We start from the raw sequence: 11,135 nt of genomic DNA on the forward strand, positions 1-11,135 counted from the left end.
CACTCAAATCAATATACGAGCACAAGAAATAGATCAAAATTGGGGAATCTGGAAAACTTCTAAGACAGTCAAAAACCTTCATTGCACGGTCAAAATAAGCAGCCTAAGAACTGAGAAAAGAAACCATTCAGGTCATAGAAGGAAGTTCCTTTCTCACAAAGGTAAAAGACCAGGATTGCCTAGAGGTGACTTCTGGGCACAAGCATAGTTCAGTCCTGGTAAAAATCAATGAAGGAATGAAGAATCCCACTAAGGCTGTACTGGACGCAGCCTTCTCAGAGCATTCATCTGGCATCAGCACCTCCTCCCATGGGCCCTAACAATGATTAAATGAACCAGGATCCTATAACCTCTGAACTGTGCTAGTCAACTCAATCTATGTTTATAGTCTGAACTGTGCTAGTCAACTCAATCTATGTTTATACTCTACAGCAATTAAGACAGCATTTGTTTGCTTGGATGTTTTTGTTTTTTATCTGTGTTTATTTTAATTTATTTTCCTGTTACTTGATAAAAAGTCCCTTTACAAATTGCTACCTCCTTCTCAACTGAACCAAAAACAGGTATTTCCATATTTGGTCAGCATAGATGGCAATGATCAGAGATGCACTGTAGGCAGGAGAAGGTGCCATTCCTACATTCTAGGGAAAACCAGGGGGCTTTGGAGATATACAAAGAATGAGAGTGAGAGGGGCAGGACTGACTTCATAACATGGGGACACACTCTGAAATGAAAGGGCAGGGCTCTTTGCTCAAAATTATTAAGAATTTTAAGAGAGTGTCACTAGAGTATTAAGCCACACCAAGAGCCCTGCTTGTTCTTGGCTTCCTTTGGATTTAATTTCGGTCAGTTGTCTTTAAGCTGTGCTGATATAATAGATACTTTTTTTGTAAAGTCAGTTATTACCTCCTGGTAATGAGGGAGCTATGTTCTATGAAACAGCTTTGATGTCCACAAAAAAGCACATTAAAATATGTAAACATGTATGATTGGAAATGATAATTTGCTTCACATTGGAACAAGTTTATAATTTTTAACATAGTAGGCTGTTGAGTATAAGTAATGCTTTCTCTTTCAATATGTTATTGGACCTGCTATTTTTTTTAACAGTTGTAATATGAATGGCTGCTAGGAAAATGTTAAAGAAATGAAAAGCTCTGTAAAACTACCAATTTTCATGATAAAAATTCCTGCTATTGCAACTGCATTGGTATTTGTAGAATCAGGGGGGGAAAAAGAACAGACTTAGTTTCTACAATAATTTGAAAATTGGGACAAGCAAAATTTTAATTTACATGAATATTATTATAATGCCTATATATTACAGTTGTAATGATGGAAAGCATGAATGTTTTAATGAGACAGATTATAACTTTACTCTTATATTGGTCCATAAAAAAAATTTAAAGCTCTTGGTTTGGGATTAGAGAAATTTGTTGTGCTTAAATGACATGGCTTCTGAGCCACCTAGTCAGAGCTCAAACTGCCTCTGGCTTTAACTATGTGGGATGAAATGTGTGATCTTGAACAATACATTTAATATCTCTAGGATTTCCACATCTGCAATGGAGAGTAACAGTGCCAGTCTTGTAGTATTCTGGGAGGATTTAAAGAGATATTACATGTGAAACTCCTTGGAATATAATATACTTTCAAAAAATGTTATAACTACTGCCATTATTATGGTCACGATTGCTGTTATTGTTGTTACTCTTATTATTACACAATGTCACACCTGTCTGTCTCTCAACGTAATTTCCTGTCACCTTCTCTCAGCCTAGGCAAGCTCTCACCAAACTCTCCAGCCTTTGCATATACTTGAAAATTTCTGTCTTCTTGTTGCCCTTGCTGTGCATAGACTGAGCAACCACCTGGAGGGGATGTTGTAGAGGCGAATTCAAGCCACGGGGAGGGAACTGGGTTGAGTAGGATCACCCTTAAATTTCCTCTTGGCATTCAGATTCCATCAGATGGACAAAGTGAATAGGAAAGTGAGTGGCACGGCAAGTTTGACATGCTGGAGAGCTGCCTTTGGCTCCTCTCACCTTCCCCTGCGGTCTCCTGCACTCATTTGTAGCACACTAGCCCAGGGAGCCTTCTGTTACCATCACACTGAGTGCCAGTAGAGGTGCAGCAGGTGGGAGTCCTGGAGACACTCTGGGGTTGGGGACACATGGCCCCAGGGGCGGGCAGAGGCTCCTGAGACAGGCGGGTGGGGTTTTCAGGAGTGAAAGGCAGGCAGTCGTGCCCACTGCAGAGGGTGAGAATTGAAGTGTTATATACAGACATCCCTTCCTATGTGGGGGCAGGGTGCCACGAGCTGTTTCTCTAAGGGGATTTACATGAATGGATAGAGATTGCGGGGTCACCGGGGATAGTGGGGCACAGGCAGGTAGGGCAGATGGGAGAAGGCCCTGAAACTGAGACCAAACACTTGAGGTTTATTTGAGAAAACAAAGGGTTGGGAGCCTTGCTGAGGTCACTTTCTTCTGTTTCTTCTCTTCTTCTGGCCAGTACTCTATATAGAATTTAATAGGTAAAAAATAGGATGAATTTTAAGAACCCGGAGTTCCAGGGCTATTTCTCCAGCTTTGAAAATAGGTACAAATCTTTCCCAGGTCTACCCCAGAAAGGAAAATAAAATGCAATTTATCCTTGATGAAGTTCTAGAAAACAGGTGAGGTTTGGTGGGCTGAGGTCCGGAGCCGATGACCAAGAAAGGATTCTTGAGACATCTTTGGTGTAAAATGGTGGTTTATGTGCAAAATGGTGGTTTATTAAAGCACAGGGACAGGACCCGTGGGCAGGAATAGCTGCTGCCCCGGCTTGTGAGGGATGGCAGGTTATATACCTGGCGGTTGGGGGAAGGTGAGGAGAAGGGAGGTTTCAGTGGAGTTTTCATATGTTAAAGAGGGCCTACAAGGTGCCTGGAGGAGGCCTTGCCCTTGTGGCTTGATCAATGTTCTTTAGGTCAGCCATTAACAGCAAGATAGTTGGGAGATTCTTGGTGGGGTATTATGATCCTGCAATCATCTACCTTCCCTTCTACCTCAGCCTCCTCCAGTTTCATTTATGATGGGGAAGGAGACATTAGGGCTTGAGGAACTGAGAGTTATTTGCCTCTGGAAATTTGTGCTATTGATAAGGTAACTTCTTTTTTTGTAGATCTCTAGGACATTTGTAGAGCAAGGGAGATTCCTGTCTTGCAGGATTGTGATCTCTGCAAGTTAAAACTATTTGTTTATCCGTTCATGCCAGTCAGGGGTGCCTGAGGAATGCTACACATATTACGGAGAGGAGCAGGTAGAGAGGGAGATGTAAGGTGCCAGCTTTTGCTTTGTCTTCAGCCAGCCTCCTGCTCCCTCATCATCCAGACCCTTCTTTCTGGTTCCACTGGGCATGGGCTTTGGAGGTGGGCCACTGTCCAAGGCAGGCTCTCTTGGCACAAGGGTGCCAGGGTCCATGAAACTGAGGAAGGCTGGGCCAGCCTCTGGTGGTTGTTTCATCCATCTTTGCCCTCAAAAGATACAAGATGGAAGTGCACCCTGTGGTTCTGTTGCTGGTATCAGCCTCTGCCTTTTCAATTGGGATTGAAAACCTCACCTCCATAATGGCTGTGCCCAGAGCATACTAACCCACTTATAATCGTAGCTTTAGTGAGAAGGAATTATTTCTGACATCTGAAACATTAATATTGAAAAGTTTGAATTGTCTGGGGAAGAAAGCAAGGTGCCTAGAGCCACAGGTTAAAAGTTTTGCACAGCTGGGTTCAAGGATCTTCCTCACTAAAGCAAGTCAGTTCAATGCAAGGCCCTGTTTTTTGAGCAACTACTGTGTCCCAGGTGCTATGGGAGACAAAGCAGGCTGCTCCCACCGCACATGCTTCCTGATGATTCTCAGGAACAGACTTGGGGACTGTGGTGAAAACTTATGCACTCATTAGCACAAATAATATACAGTGGCTACCAGCTGAATTATTACAATTATGGATCTCTCAGCTCAGTATCCCCATCTCTAAACCTCTCCTCATAGAAGGACAACAGGCAGGAAAGCAGGAAACAAATGTAAAACCCCTATTACAATGCCTATTACAAGTTATCAACCAGTGGGAGTTATTTTTATATACAAAAATACAAAAGATCTATGTCATTTTCATAGAAGTTTATGAGAAATAATATTTCTTAAAAATCTTAAAATTTTAGGGGTGCCTGGGTGGCTCAGTGGGTTAAGCCTCTGCCTTCTGCTCAGGTCATGATCCCAGTGATGAAGTTCTAGAACCTAGGTGAGGTTCGGTGGGCTGAGGTCCAGAGCCGATGACCAAGAAAAAATTCTTGAAACATCTTTGGTGCAAAATGGTGGTTTATTAAAGCACAAGAACAGGACCTGTGGGCAGAAAGCGCTGTTGCCCTGTTATCCTGAGGAGTAGCTGATTATATACACAGGAGTTGGGTAGGTGAGAACAAAGGGGGTGGTGCTAGTCTCTAAGGAATTTTGGAAGCAAGGTCTCCAAAGCTAGAGGGTCTAGCTATTGTTGGGAGAAAGGTTATTTATTACTAGTAGTAAAAATCTTCTTGTGAAACCTTTTAGATGTATATCGGTGGGCCATGTGCTTGGGAATGATTCTTGACACTATCTTGGAGATCTAGAGATAAAGTTTCACATTTCTCCTATCAAGTGTTCTTGTTAGTGAGATTTGGGTTTAGAAGAAATTTAACTTTATTTAGGGCTTGAGGAACTGAGTTATTTGCTTCTGGAAATTGTGCTATTGATAAGGTAACATCTTTGTTTGTAGATTTCTAGGACATTTGTAAACCAAGGTGATGAGGGAGCAGGAGGCTGGCTGAGGACAAAGCAAAAGCTGGCGCCTTACACCCCCTCTTCACCCTTTCCCCTCCATAAGTGTAGCATCCCTCAGGCAGCCCTGACTGCCATGAACAATAAGCAAATAGTTAACTTGCAGAGCTCACAATCCTGCTAGACAGGAGTCTCCCTTGGCTTACAAATGTCCTAAATCTCACTAACAAAGACGATTGATAGCAGGATTGTGACACCCCACCAAAAAGTCTCCCAACTATCTTAATGTTAATGGCTGGTCTAAAGACAACATTGATCCAGCAGCAAGGGCAAGGCCTCCAGCAGGCCTGGAACATCCTGGCACCTTGTAGGCCCTCTTTAGCATATGAAAACTCCATTGAAACTTCTCTTCCCCTCACCTTCCCCCAGCCTCAGTACATAACCTGCCCATCCCTCACAACCCGGGGCAGCAGCTCTTCCTGCCCACGGGTCCTGTCCCTGTGCTTTAATAAACCACCATTTTGCACCAAAGATGTCTCAAGAATCCTTCCTTGGTCATCGGCTCCAGACCTCAGCCCATCAAACCTCACCTAGGTTCTAGAACTTCATCAAAGGGAGATTCCTGTCTTGTAAGATTATGATTTCTGCAAGTTTTAACTATTTGTTTCTCACTTATGGCAGTCAGGGGTGCTTGAGGAATGTCACACACATTACCAAGGGGAGCAGGTGGAGAGGGGATGCAGGGTGCCAGCTTTTGCTTTGTCCTAAGCCAGCCTCCTGCTCCCTCATCACCAGAGCCCTGGGATTGAGCTCTGCTGAGCAGAGAGCCTGTTTGCTCCACTCTCTCTCTCTGCTGCTCTTTCTACTTGTGATCTCTCTGTGTCAAATAAAAATAAATAAATAAGTAATATGAAACACTACAGTATTTCTTTTTCTTAACTCTTTGTCATCATCATCACTGTAATGCAAATTGTAAGGACCTATTTAGAAACTGTCCCTGCTCCCCTTCATTTACTTGGAGACAAGTCCCAGAAACCAGCTTCAGGTAACAAAGCCCAGACACAAAGGTGGGTCAGGCCAGGTGGAGACATCTGATCATACCCCAGTATGGTAGGCTTTCTTCCTTTCAGAGAGTTGTCTCCTCTTTCTCTTCCACTCATTCTGTCAATATTCATATAACCCAGAAGGCTGCTTTTTACCAGTTCTCTAGATGTTTACAAGTTTCAGCTCTTCTCTTTCTTTTGTAGATAACTGCTGTGCAAGACCTAACCCTTTCTAAAGAAAATCCATGGGTGATATTCATGTGTAGCCAGAGACACCAGGGAGGAAAGAAGTGCATTTTCACTGCGGGCAAATGAGGCAAAGTGGAAGAAAGAGCCTATAGAAATTATATAATGTAGCTGCCAGATGAAATGGGCCAAAAATTCATCTTGCATGATCTTTTCTGAGTGTCCATTATTTAAATAGGCTTTCTAACCAGTTAGGTAGCATAGGGTTATGGAAATGTGTAACCAGAGAGGTGACATCCTGTGTCTGAAAAAAACCGAATGTCCAGAAAAAGGGTCCAGTGCTCCCATTCAGATAGTAGAATTGCAGCTTCCCATCAGAGCATGAACTAGGGAACTAGTCAGTCACCAAACTCTTCCCCAGAAGGAAATGAAATGGATGAATAAATAAGGAAGTTGGAGCTGCTTCTGCAGTGGGTTTTAAGGGTCTACTTAACACCTCACTCTGGTTCCCAGCAAGACGAATTTTCTCGTATACATGATTAGGAAAAGAGTTTCTGGAAACATTTCCTCAGGAGTGTTATTCATACTACTTTGTGTTTCAAAACAATCTCAAGTAGGAGTTTTTGAATCTTTGGTCGTTTTTCTTTCATTTGCCATTTATTGGTGCAAAGTACGGCATTTATAACAGTTCAAAGAGCAAAGGAGTCAGTAGTATTCAATACGGTGCCATTTTGAAAACTGCTTTTCATGTAAATCTGAGAGATGTTACTTAGAGCAGCAAAATTCAAAAACATCCTTTGCAGAAAATGCTCCCTTTAAAATGTAGAATTTGATTTTTTAATTAAATGGTCAACTTTAAGAGATGAGATTCAACAGGGGCTTGTTAGCAATCACTTTCATGTTTAGAAAAATAAGGAACAGAAAGGAAAAAGAACTTCCTCCTTGCTCGCCTAAAATCCGTACAACTTCAACTTGACATTTTGATTCGGGTGCTCACAGAAATTATAGCGATGAAAAAACCATACATGTTACCGTGAGGAAACTTAAAAATAAGAACCAATTTCAGGAGAAGCCGTTTGAGGAGAGAAAGAGGGCCGGGGTGGGGCGAAGGCCCTCCGCCCGCTGGAAAGCTGAGTCACAGGAATCGCACCCCTGCAGGGGGCGAGGCCCTCCAGCGCGGCCACCGCGCCCTCGCCCGGGGATGTCCGCACCAGACAAAGCCGGCTTCGCAGTGAGGGAATGCCTGTGCCCCTAGGTACCGGCCAAACCCTCAGTTTCCCTGCCCCGTCCCGAAGAGCAGGTTTGCGCGACAGTTGCAAAAATCCATTATGATAAAATAGACAGGAGGCGGGGGAAACGCAGGATGCAGGAAGCGCTGGGGGGAGGGGGCTTTGGCTCCTTTTAATTTTCCGCCATCGTGGCGGTTAGGGTGCACCGGTGCACGCCCGGCGGGGGTCCCCCAAACGCCAGGCCGGCCCCGGGACCGGGCGGAGATCAGGCGCGAAGGAGTTAAGCGGGCCAGCGGGTGACGTCACCTCATTTACATACGAGCGTGCATAAAGCAGCGCGCGGCGCGCCCCGCCCGGCTTTCGGCGGCGGCTCCTGAGCAGACCGGTCTTCTCTCGCTCGCGCTCCTCGCTCCGGTGAGCCCCGGGGTCCCTGCCTGCTGCCTCGGTCCCTTCGCGCCCGTCTCCCTGCGGAGGCGTCCCTACAGCCCAGCCCAGGGGTCCTCCCGGGAAGCCTGCCTTGGGGCCTAGGGAATGCCAGGCCCTTCCAGATGCTGGGGTACGGGGTCGAGAACTTGGTGGTCTAAAGACCACCCCCCCAAACCGGGCGTTTGGCCGTGCAGCTCCGAGGGAGCATTTTTCTTCTCCTACCCACTGCCCCCCCCCCATCCCACCCCGGGCATTCTGCACTGCCTCTTAGCGGGTGATGGAGCTGGAACAGAAAAATCCTTTGTTCTAACGCCCACCCACCCGAGCCGGGAGCTTTGACAATTAACGTTTTTACTGTAGTCTGTGATGGCTTCTTGCACTCCCGTCTGTCCAGATTTAGGGTGGCTGGGCCATAATGGGGAGGACGGACATCCAACCCTTCTTGCAGGGGAATGGGTGCCGGAGTTGCCGAATTGCCCGTAAACGCAGGTCAGGGCTGGTTTTCGGGGTGTGGGGCCGCTTTGTGGGCGGCCGGCTGCATTGTTGAGCGCGAGCTAGGCGGCGGTAGGGCGGTGGTCGGGGTGCCGGCTGCTGCTGCCGCCTTTGTGAGCAGAGGAGAAAAGCAGCACGGGCCCGCATCTCTGGGGGAGACCCATGTAAAATGGAAGCATTGTGCAGCCTCGGCCTCATTTTAAGAATTTCTCCTCGATCCCACCCCCCACCCCCCACCCCTACCCCACTTGACATGGTTTCACTCTTCTAGCCAGATTTCAATTTGGGGACATTGTAACGGACACCCACGGTAGTCAATCTCCCTATTGGGGAAGATTCGCCTCCTAATGAGGCGGCGATTTTCCCAGTTTGTTCCCCCGCATTTGGAAATAATGAAAAGGGGTTCTTTTTTTGTGTGTAGCAAGAGGACGAGCTGTAGCCTTCCATGAAAGCGGAAGGAGGGAGAGGTGGGGTTTCAGGCGGGGGATGCGAGGGCAAAAGCGCATTTCTGAGCCGGGGGAGACAAGGGTGGATCGCTCGCTCGATCTCAACCCCTCTCTTGGCTTTGTATATGCAGCTTCCTCTGCAACCATGTCTGACAAACCCGATATGGCTGAGATTGAGAAATTCGATAAGTCGAAATTGAAGAAGACAGAAACACAAGAGAAAAATCCACTGCCTTCAAAAGAAAGTAAGCCCCCCCCCCACCCCAGAGAAAAATGTTGGCCCGACGGAGGAGGGGAGGGGCTGGGAGCAGGACCGCGACTCGGGAGGGGGGAGAGGGGTGGGGAACCAGGGAGTGCGGGGGAGGAGCTGACAGTTTTTGTAAAAATGTGGTCTGGAAAGGTTAATTAAGAATTTTTTGCCGCCAACAAACGACAGGGCTTTAATTTTTTTAATAATGATGAGATGTTTGGCATACTATATTATGCACTATGCCATTTTATCTGTTAAATGGTTTTTTAATGGTCCTATTTCCACGATGGTATGACTTAATACTTGGATTTTTGTGATATAGGAAGATAACTGTAAACGAAAAGTATGATAATCTTACACTTAAACACTAGGCTGTACTGAGTCTGCCTAATGAGCTCACTCCATCTTTTTTTTTTTTTTTTTCTTTATCTGTCACAGCGATTGAACAGGAGAAGCAAGCGGGCGAATCGTAATGAGGCGGGCGCCGCTGATATGCACTATACATTCCACAAGCATTGCCTTCTTATTTCTTTTTAGCTGTTTAACTTTTAAGATGCAAAGAGGTTGGATCAAGTTTAAATGACTGTGGTCCCCTCGTTCTTATCAAAGAGTCTGAACTACTGACTGGGAAGCCAAACCTCCTATACATCTGCAGAGGAAGGAAAATAACTTGTTTGCCGGCGAAGGAAGAAGCTGGGTGGACACAACTAGTAAAAACTAAGCTAGTCCTAGGTGTCTTGCCGGGCAGTAAACTGCAGTTTAGTCAGAGTGCCATTTTTTTCTTTGAATGATTTTAAGTATTGGAATGCACAATTTTTTAATACGCAAATAAAAAATTTAAAATGTGGTTTGTTTGGGAAGAGTGTTTTATTCTCACCTGAAGTCCATGCAAGAGAATCTACTACTTGGTCTCATGGGGCAAAAATAAGTGACAAACATCTGATGATTTGGGAAAATGGGTTTACTCAGATACATAAAATACATCCTACAGATTAGTTAATTGAGAAATCATTTTCTTAAGCTGACCTAATTCCCATGAACAGTATCAAAGTTTTATCAAGAATATACTTGCAGGACACCTGGATGGCTTACTTGGTTAAGTGACTGCCTTCTGCTCAGTTCATGATCTTGGAGTCTCAGTCCCATATCAGGCTCCTAGCTCAGCGGAGAGTCTGCTTCTCTCTCTGACCCCCCCCACCCCACCCTTCATGCTTTTTCTGATTCTCAGTCTCTGGAAATACTTTCAATCTTAAAATTTTTGATAAGGTAACTGAATTATATAATCAAGAAAAGGTGGCAGCTTTTATGGTATATTTCTGGTATCAAACTGAACTTGGGTTATTTAATCAGTTGCTGGCATTGGCATACATAGAATTCAAGCAATCTTGTCATGAAAAATGAGCAAAATTAACAATTGCTTAAAAAGGAATTAATGCACTTGTGATTCACAATTATCTCATTTTTAATTAGAATGTAGTATTTGCTTTCTGGAAAATGATAAATACACATTCCATTAGTGAGAATTTTGGAATAATTGAGTTTCCTAATTTGAGTAATTAAAAATCCCTGTATCTTGAACAGTTACTTAGTACAAATCACTGACATTTGAACTAAGTTTAGTTTGATATGAACTATTTGACTAATTTCCAGGTTTATTAACATTAATTTCAAATTCTTTCAATGGTAGGTAAAAAAGTATAGCCTTTGTTTTTGGTCACTTGAGAAAAAGAATGTTACCTACATCTTAATTTTATTGTTTAAATTGTCAACACAATCCTGAATAGAATCCTGTGTCTTTTTTTTTTTTTCTTTTTAAAATTTTTATTTATCAGCACTAGCATGAGGAGTGTTAGGCAGAGGGAGAAGCAAACTCCCTACTGAACCGGGAGCTTGATGCTGGGCTCTGTCCCAGGACCCTGAGATCATGACCTTAACCAACTGAGCCACCCAGGTGTCTCAGGTTCTTAAGTCTTAAACTAAGAACTAAGTTCTTACTAAGAACTGAGGAACAGTGTACATACAAAAGCAACCGAATTTAAAGATGGTAGTTTACTTACTATCTCACATATGCAATGTACATGTGTAAGAAATTAAACATTTTCTCCAGATAATGACTTTCAAAAATACTTGATAAACAGGTGGGGAATGATGGTAGGAGTGAGGGAAGGTGCAAATTGCTCATGATTATTAAGCCAGTTTCATTTCCTTTACTCAACACTTATTTTGAGAAATACACAGGAAATGATTTGCCTATGGTTTAGACAATCA

The 11,135-nt window shown here is 44.2% G+C and overlaps 1 protein-coding gene across 1 annotated transcript; it reads left to right on the forward strand.

The window, feature by feature from the left end:
• The first annotated feature begins 7,528 nt into the window (after positions 1-7,528).
• On the forward strand, positions 7,529-9,714 carry LOC123386996 (thymosin beta-4). The gene is made up of 3 exons (XM_045087479.1): positions 7,529-7,667; positions 8,749-8,862; positions 9,306-9,714. Exons 2-3 carry the CDS (start codon positions 8,763-8,765, stop codon positions 9,338-9,340), a joined length of 135 nt encoding a protein of 44 aa, XP_044943414.1. The 5' UTR covers positions 7,529-7,667; positions 8,749-8,762; the 3' UTR covers positions 9,341-9,714.
• Positions 9,715-11,135: the final 1,421 nt, after the last annotated feature.

Source organism: Mustela putorius, unplaced genomic scaffold (assembly GCF_011764305.1).
Source record: "Mustela putorius furo isolate JIRA1106 unplaced genomic scaffold, ASM1176430v1.1 tig00001149_pilon_pilon_pilon, whole genome shotgun sequence".
Classification (NCBI taxonomy): domain Eukaryota; kingdom Metazoa; phylum Chordata; class Mammalia; order Carnivora; family Mustelidae; genus Mustela; species Mustela putorius.